Source organism: Centruroides vittatus, unplaced genomic scaffold (genome assembly GCF_030686945.1).
Source record: "Centruroides vittatus isolate TY-2023 unplaced genomic scaffold, ASM3068694v2 contig_3084, whole genome shotgun sequence".
Lineage (NCBI taxonomy): Eukaryota > Metazoa > Arthropoda > Arachnida > Scorpiones > Buthidae > Centruroides > Centruroides vittatus.
Genome location: NW_027121983.1, coordinates 419869 through 429274, shown reverse-complemented (window position 1 = coordinate 429274; position 9406 = coordinate 419869). Strand labels below are relative to the sequence as shown.

At 33.7% G+C, this 9406-nt stretch overlaps 3 protein-coding genes across 3 annotated transcripts; 2 read left to right on the top strand and 1 right to left on the bottom strand.

Annotated features, from left to right (window-relative positions):
* Positions 1-2343: 2343 nt before the first annotated feature.
* Positions 2344-2757, bottom strand: LOC136973078 (glycine-rich protein-like). The gene is made up of 2 exons (XM_067267766.1): positions 2746-2757; positions 2344-2658 (listed from the first exon to the last, which is right to left on the bottom strand). The coding sequence occupies exons 1-2, from the start codon at positions 2755-2757 to the stop codon at positions 2344-2346; spliced, it is 327 nt and encodes a 108-aa protein (XP_067123867.1).
* Positions 2758-5213: 2456 nt separating this feature from the next.
* On the top strand, positions 5214-5752 carry LOC136973097 (glycine-rich protein-like). The gene is made up of 2 exons (XM_067267795.1): positions 5214-5285; positions 5379-5752. Exons 1-2 carry the CDS (start codon positions 5274-5276, stop codon positions 5679-5681), a joined length of 315 nt encoding a protein of 104 aa, XP_067123896.1. The 5' UTR covers positions 5214-5273; the 3' UTR covers positions 5682-5752.
* Positions 5753-8670: 2918 nt separating this feature from the next.
* Positions 8671-9183, top strand: LOC136973096 (glycine-rich protein-like). The gene is made up of 2 exons (XM_067267794.1): positions 8671-8727; positions 8817-9183. The coding sequence occupies exons 1-2, from the start codon at positions 8716-8718 to the stop codon at positions 9117-9119; spliced, it is 315 nt and encodes a 104-aa protein (XP_067123895.1). The 5' UTR covers positions 8671-8715; the 3' UTR covers positions 9120-9183.
* Positions 9184-9406: the final 223 nt, after the last annotated feature.

Genomic DNA, 9406 nt, shown 5'->3' with positions numbered 1-9406 from the left:
TGCACTAATTTTTGAGTGAACTACTACCGTTGATTAAAACTAGTTAAGTAACGCTGTATCAGCGTGTAGTCGGAACGAAGCCGCTTGCACCTTTATTTTCTAGATTATGAGGGGAAAAAGAAACAAAGAATCATTCGTTCTCAACAATATATTTGATTTCTATTGGATCATTTAAAGGTACAAACATAAGGTCAGAATAAGCCATTAATTAATTGCTATGCGAACGTCTCGTGAAATTCTGTTTTTCACTATGGTCCTTGGACTTACAGATTGACTCGTAGAAATCTTTATTGTAACTCTCTAAAAATACTGAGTCGGTTATTTTTTCACTCGACTCAGTGTAACATAGGTAAGACCGATAGATGCCTCTTTTTTCCCTATATCTATTTTGATTTTTGGAAGAGTTAATCCCTGTGATTTATGTATAGTCATCGAGTATGCTAAGGTAAGGGGAAACTCTCTACGAGATCGCAATATACTGCCATCGTTCGAAGAGGTGTTATGGGGATTATTGGAAACAGATTACCATAGATAAAAGGTCCTTGATAGCTATCGAATTCCACTAAAATAATCAAAGGAAGAGCTGGAGGGCGAGCATTAGAAGCATATATAATGTAGCGTATAGTTCCTAGTGACCCATTGACGAGACCTCCTTGCATCCATAAGTTGACTCTCAGCATGATTCTGGCATTAACTAAGAGATTCAAATACTTAGAGAGACCAAGAGCTGAGTCATTTTTGGACGAAGGTGGGGCAATATCTGGAGTGTTTTCAGATGCTATATAACCAAGAGGGCATCCAGTTGACTGCAAGTAGTTTTCGTTGCTTTGTTTAACTTACTCGTTTATTGGATATAACTCTACTGCCGTTTGGAACTGATCAAGTTCATCTCTGGATAAACGGGCTCGATTTCTTGTCGTCAGAATGTTCAGATCTGTATCAGAGAAATCACCCGAAGCTAGATGTTTTAAGACATCTGTGAAGGAACTATCTGTGCTATATTGTCTATGACAGGAATTACTAAGTTCAATGAACTTTTCAAAAGAATCAAATGCAAATGTAATGTAAGGTCCCAACAGGGTCCCTACCTTGTTGGGACATCACATTGTAAAAAACACTCGAGTAGAGAGGAGTATCTTTAACAGGAGGAAGCTGACGAAAATCACCAAACAAATAGATAAAGAATACACCAAACGGCTCATCTTTCTTGGGGTTTATCTCCCTCAATCTTCTCTCGATTATGTAAAGCATTCTTGCACCAATCATTGACATTTCATCGATGATGATGAATTTGAGCGACTTCATCTCAATCTGGAATCTCTGTGCTGCTTGTCCATTTATAGATAGAGATTTCGTACTAACGATAGGAAGACTAAGGAGAGAATGGATCGTAAAGCCATCAATATTGATTGCTGCTGCTCCACGTTTTAAAAAGAAAACTTTTTTAACTTATTATTCTATAAAGATTCTTTATATTTGTTGTGTATCTAGTTAGCGATAACAATTACCTTTCAAAAGTACTGTTTTAATGCTTGTCATATTTTCCGACCACTAGATGACGCTTCTACACGTGCGTGCAGGAAGCGACTAACACTTGACTTCATGCATTCGTTGTCAACATTATAACTCCAGAATGAGTTGTCCGATTTCGATGAAATTTTCTAGGACGACTCACCATCACTCAAGGATGAACTGATTAAAATTTCAACTCTCAAAAATGATCCATACTGAAGAAAAACCCTATCTCCAGTTCTACAAAAACAGATCATTTTTGAAAGTTGAAATTTTAATCAGTTCGTCGTTGAGTGATGGTGAGTCGTCCAAGAAAATTTCATCAAGATCGGACAACTCATTCCAGAGTTATTCTGTTGAAAAGAAATGCACGAAGTCAAGTATTAGTCGTCACTACGTTCCGACAATTATTTAACGGTTGAAGTCAGTCACGGGTTCGCACAAGAACCGACGACATGATGTTTTCGTGATGTTCTTCACGTGTATAACACTTAAATAGGCAACAACTTCCCTTAAAAAGTCCTACTCTGAAGGACTTTTCTAAGGGCATCCTTTATATACATTGCAGGCAACCCTTTGCATGTGACAGAAGGTATACCTGCAATTCTTTGTATTTGGCAAAGAGTTGCCTGCTATGTGCAGAGTTGCATTATTCATCAAACCAGCCAAACCAAGCCATTTTTCAAATCATTACCCATAAAAAAGCGCATAATTAAGTACAACAACCAGTAAAACCATATGTATCTCTAGAAAAATATTTATTTTTGTACAAAATTTACATCCTGTCCGACGGTACTTTCAGCATCCTTCACATACAATGCTTAGCAGAATTTACCAGTATTTGCCATAACCGTATCCGTGACCGAGTCCGTAACCACGGTATCCAAGACCATATCCGAGTCCGTATCCGCCATATCCGAGACCATATCCACCATATCCAAGACCATATCCACCATATCCGAGACCGTATCCACCATATCCATATCCGAGACCGTATCCGTAACCTGGGTGACGGATGGATGAGCTGTAGGCTACGGCACGTCCTACTGGGTATCCACCGTAACCGTAACCACCGTATCCGTAACCGCCGTAACCCAGATAACCGGCCAGGGAGGTAGCCACGAGGGCGAAGAGGACAGCAGCGATCTAGAAGTAGGAAAGTCACATTATTATATGCCGTATATTAATAAAACTATATATTAAATTAAGATATATACGAGGAGGGTTACTTACCATAGCCTTCATTGTTTAGGATTTATTGGTTTCTGTGTTCAGCAGATACTGGTCGTAACGTACAGAAAACGGCACTTTTATACGATCGTCGAAGGTCGTTGGGTTGTAGTCGATTAATCTATAACGAGTTTATTTGGAAAGTTTTTTGGATAAAAATGTCAAGGTTAGCTTAAAATAACTTGAAAGTTGTTATTTATATTATAATATTTTAAAATAAATTTATAAATTCTTTATTAGTTAAGGATTTTAAGAAACTTTAAGCAAGTGAGGAGTATGAAATCTTTTATAATAACGTTGCAATTTCTATAGAAAATAACATTAAAGTGTTCATTTTTTCTTTATAAGGAATTTTTTGGAAACTGAAATTACAAATTTTTTCTTCTACAGTATCTTATAAATCTTCGAAATTCAAACCAGATGTACTCAGCACAGGTAATTTACAATGCTACTACAACAGCTGATAATGGCCTATAGCGCCAGGTTAAAAACGTTTGTTAATAATGAATTCTCTCAGAAAATGCTCCGGTGTTGTTGTAAGATTATCGTCTTTATTGTCAGAATCACCCTTTCCTTCTTTCTACTTCATTGCTTTAACATCTCACCTCGTCCCTGTTATCATCTTTAGTATCACTCTCTTCATTACTATTGTCTTTCTTTCTGTTAAGCAATTTTAAATGCAGTTATTATTTCAGGCAAAAAATAATAATTTTTCAGAATAATTAGGTGCACCATCCGAAATTTAAGATGAAGAATGACCCCCGCACCCCAGAGTTTTACATTTTTGGACTCAGGGGACCTAGAAACGTCGAGAAACGCAAGAAATTGGGAGTTTCTGTATGTGGATGTTAGTGTGGATGATGGTGTGTGTATGTGTTTGTTGTGAAAATCTCTGCTTAATAATAGCCTCAGAGATAACGATATTTACTGGTGACAAGCACTAATGTTATTTCTACAATAACAATTATTACCCTTCACTTTTGATTCTTCCTACTCGGAAGCATTAAGAATGATTTTTAAATATTAACTAAATGTAAGATTTAGTGTACCGGCGTAAACATCATATTTATACAAATCTAAAGATTACGTTGTATAACAGTATAAAAAAAAATTACATTTCAGTTGTATCTTTTATATTGGATAATGGTAATTAAAGTAACCCTATTGAAAACTGTCTGTAGAAATATTTAGCAGACTGAATGCAATTAAATCTGCATGGACATGCGAACATCATTTCCATAAAAAACAAAAATGAATGATACTGTGGCACTTTTAGCGCATTGTCTATGCAAAATGTTTATTACCTAGAATTAAGAACACCTAATAGGGCGCAATTTCCCTATTAGGACCCCCTGTTCGATCATGTTTTTCGTAACGGTAGTTTGGTCGAAGGTTCGCACCTCACCAACAGCTGGCCAGGTAGAATTTAATGGGATTTCCCGTCTTTAACACTTAAGTAAGGCCCAGTTTACCATATAATGTCCTTTCGGAAGGCATCCCTTTGTCAGATAGTCATTATGTTGCCTTGCCATCTTTACTACAAAAAAAAAAAAAACAAACTTTAAAATTCAGCCGCAAGTGGAAAATTTGGCGCTGTAAGTTTCCGTTTTACTACTGTACTCTATAGAAACTTCTACTACTGACTAATCTACTGTACTTATTTTTGTTTTCAGAGTAGAATTATAAGAAAAATCATTTAAATTTTTCTAAATAAATTTTAGAATTTAATTAGAAATAATTAAATTATATACGCTAAATTATAATTTAATTTTAATATTTATAACTCGTTAAACAATATTTTTTCAGTTAACTGAAAGAAATTAACACGTGAAAGTCATAATACATAAAGTATCTGTTTTCAAGTAAAACATTATTTAATTATTTTTATAGATTTATAACGTATTTTATAATTTATAAAACTAAAAAATAATTGAAATAATTATCATTTATTTTAAATTAAATTATTTGTGAATGATTCGTGGAATCTATAGGGTGATAATGGCGCTGTAAATGATGCAAAAAACATTGGTTAGCTCAGAAAATAACTTAAAATAATCAGCACGTATGCAATCAAGGAACAAATACACAATATATTTTAAAATTAATTTATTAAAAATATCTTGAATACTCTACAATATCGAATTGGTGACTCTACAGTGTAGCAACTATAAGAAATTAATTAAAAATTCAGTTAAAATGAAATAATTCTAAATAGACTTCCTTTAATTTTAGAAAACCTTATTATAAAAAAAGGATACAAACCAGTCGTTCATTGACAACGTGATACGTCACAAAAATAAAGGTCATGTACACCTTTAACGGTAGAGATAGAGTTACATGACATGTCCATAGATAAAACAATTTTCGTTTCAACTCGAACGGAACCTTGACACTTTTTATTACTTTTTTCCACGTAAAACTCGTTATATTTTAAATTAATGCAAGTAAATACTTTCGAATTTTAGTATAAAAGAAGTTGTGTCGATCCCGATTAGTCAGAATCACACCAACACAACACAGCAACAATCAACATGAAGTCTATGGTGAGTACAGTCTTACTGTGTACATAACACAATGTATATCCTCTTTGTATACTCTAGTATAGAAAGGTCTAACAGTGAAATTTTTGGTTACAGATCGCAGCTATCCTGTTTGCCTTAGTGGCCACCTCCCTTGCCGGTTATCTGGGTTACGCCGGTTACGGATACGGAGCACCCTACGGATACGGTGGTTACGGTGGTTACGGCTACGGATACCCCGTAGGACGTGCCGTAGCCTACAGCACATCTGTCCGTCACCCAGGTTACGGATACGGTCTGGGATACGGTGGTTACGGATACGGACTCGGTCTGGGTTACGGTGGATACGGACTCGGCCTGAGATATGGTGGATACGGACTCGGTCTTGGATATGGACTCGGACATGGAAAAGTTTGGTAGAGCCGAAGATGGATGAAAATTACGTTGTAAATTAATATTTGTTAAATTAAAATTATTTTTTTTCTGATTTATTTAATTGTTCTTTCCTTTTTATTACGTTAATGGCGTTACGCGTGTTTTCGGCACGTTCGTATTGATTGAACAGATTTATGTATGGCTGAACATTAAATCATAGTTAATTGTATATATAATATTTTAATACATTGCACGCAGTTATAAATTATGCAATTTATATAATTTCTACTGTAAAAGTTTATTTATTAAATGGGAATTTACGTACAAAATTCTCTATGCGCTCCGGTTGCCATAAATCCACCTTTGAATTCAAAACACTTCTACTGTACATCACTCATATAAGAAAATAACTGAATATATAAAATTTTATTAAGTAAATTATTATGCAAAACAAATAAAAATAATAAGTGTTATTTTAAATACCGTAAATTTATGAATAATGGCCACTAGCATTTGTTAAGTGGTAATGGTTAGGCCTATTTTGCACGCATGTTTATTGAAAAGAAAGTTTTCAGCGGTTAATAATAATTATAATATATAATAATGTATGATATTAAAATACAGTACATACGTAACATATTTAAGTATACGTTTAATGTATTTAAATAAAATATTATAACAGATGATGGCAGACAAAAGTTTAAAGTTATACATAAAATACCGTTATTTCAAAGCTCAAATTTAATATGATTAATATACAGTAGTTAATAATTCAAGGTTATATGACTCACAGTTACAGTTTTGAATTTGTAATAAGTAGATAAATTAACATTTAAAACGTGAATTCAATATTAATTTTATAATTAATCATTTATGTATATATTAATATCGAATACTGAACTTGATCACTGATTAGGAAACAGAGGAAAGAAGAGGAAAATGTGGATTAAGGAGGAAAGATTCTACATTCAGGAGAAAAGTGATAAGGCTGTAGTCTTTCTAGTAAAAAATGTAGGCTAAGATTAATATTAATTATAGAGAAATCGTCATTAACGAGAAAAGAATGATGAGTACCGATGAATTCCTTAAGTAAATCAATTGTGACACATAATAAGTATTAACGTATCTAACTTACAGAAAACATAAGCAAAACATTTAATTTTAAGTGGAAATTTCCCACGGTTAAAACACTAGGCGAATAAATGGTGTTATTACTATAAAAAAAATCTATTTTAATCATAGAAGGACTCCACCCTCCTGTTTCTTAAGTAGGAATGACCGGAAACTCCTGTTATCAATATTAATGATATGTGAGTAAGCTTCGAGAATAGAAGTTTTTTCTTACATCGACTTCCAACGATGTCTCGAGGTTACTCCGAATCCATAAATGGAGAAACTTCGACCTTCAGGTCAGGTGTAACCTTTTGTAGCTTGTAGACTGACCTGATAAAATGATATAATATAAAAATGCGTATTTTAACATCGGTTTATCATTGTTTTTTCAGATAAATTAACAATTAAGATTATTTTCCTCTATTATAAATACCTATGTAAGTGTAATAAACGGATAATTTTTGTGAACGTATAGTGAATCATACAATCATGTGACTTTAAGATATTTGGAAACTGGTCAAAAACTTGATAAGTAATCGCCCGTGTTTAGGGTGTGATGTAATCTGTGTTCTTATATCTCGGACCGGATGACGTCAATCTCGTTTTACCGGGCGTAAAATTTATTAGAAGTTCGGAAACAACGCCTTTCACTTAACACAGGTTTCTCCAATCTTTATTCAAACCCCTGTCTGGTTCTCTTCCTCCTGAACGTCCTCCTGCTCTTAATTTTCCAGACTCTCATCTTCCCAGATCAGTACATCCATTTTCCACATTTTATTTTCTAGCTTGAAGCCATTTACTTACGCAGGTTAACGACAGATGAAATGCTGACACTAATTAATTTCTACTTGCTAATAAAATACATCATTCGGTATAAGACTCGAAAAGTACTAATTTATTTTCCTATAGTAAAATAAATTAGTACTTCAGGAAAACAGTAAATAAATATTTATCAATATAAAAACGTCTAGTTAAAACAACCATCAACAGAAAATTGTATTTAATTGTACGAAAACACAATGGAACAACTATACGTCATCAATAGAACGTTTGAGAAATTATTACCTTTGAAAGCAAGGGTATTTACTTTCGACGTAGAAATCTTAAAAGTTGGTCTTTGTTGTTATAAATGCTTTCTGTGAATAACAACTGGAAAATGCTATTTTTATATCTGATATTTAAATACCTTCAGTTTTCAAAGATGAGTAGAGCTCTACATTTGTGAATGAAAAAACCCTATTTCACTTATCTCTCGTGATATAAAGAACGTTAAAACAATTAATTGCCAAATTAATTTCTTGCCAATACTTCGTTTATACGCAAATCATTAACCTAAAATTCCGTAAATCTTTAAAGATTTAACACCAAAATCGAATTCCTTCACGTTTTAAAAAAATTGATAAACGTCAGTTTTTTAATCACAATTATTGTAATTTCTATCGAAATTTTCTCTTTAAAGGAACGTTATCCAGCGTTCAATAAAATGTAAAATTGTACGACAATGAAATCATTTTTTTATCAAATTTTCCTTTTAATTAATTAGAAATGTGTTGTAAAACTATCGAATGGCATCAATCAGTAAGAAATAAATACTCATACTCTACTCGTATGAACCCACTAAATTCAATTCTAAACGAAATAATTGCAAATCGACTTTCATTAATTTTAGGAACTTTGTTATAAATAAACGACACAAACCAGTCGTTCATTGACAACGTGATACGTCACAAAATTAAGGGTCATGTACACCCTTAACAGTACATACAGTGTTACATGACATATCCATAGATAAAACAATTTTCGCTTCAACTCGAACGGAACCTTGACACTTTTTATTACTTTTTTCCACGTAAAACTCGTTATATTTTAAATTAATGCAAGTAAATACCTTCGAATTTTAGTATAAAAGGAGTTGTGCCGATCCAGATTAGTCAGAACCACACCAACACACGCAGCAACCATCAACATGAAGTCTATGGTGAGTACAGTCTTACTGTGTACATAACACAATGTATATCTCTTTGTATACTCTATTATAGAGGTCTAACAGGAAATTTTTGGTTACAGATCGCAGCTATCCTGTTTGCCTTAGTGGCCACCTCCCTTGCCGGTTATCTGGGTTACGCCGGTTACGGATACGGAGCACCCTACGGATACGGTGGTTACGGTGGTTACGGCTACGGATACCCCGTAGGACGTGCCGTAGCCTACAGCACATCTGTCCGTCACCCAGGTTACGGATACGGTCTGGGATACGGTGGTTACGGATACGGACTCGGTCTGGGTTACGGTGGATACGGACTCGGCCTGAGATATGGTGGATACGGACTCGGTCTTGGATATGGACTCGGACATGGAAAAGTTTGGTAGAGCCGAAGATGGATGAAAATTACGTTGTAAATTAATATTTGTCACATTAAAATTATTTTTTTTCGCTTCATTAAGTTGATTTGTTATATTTCTTCTGTATTAGTGTTGAGAATCATTTTTATTTATTCATTTATTTGAAAGACTGAAGCATTTCTTCTACTATCGCGGTCTAGTTTTATTGTTATTTTTTCATTATTTTAACAGTAAATAAGTGTTTTATAATGTTTAATTATTCATCAAAATGCTACATTTTTAAATCCAACTCAATTAATTAAACTCTATTTTTA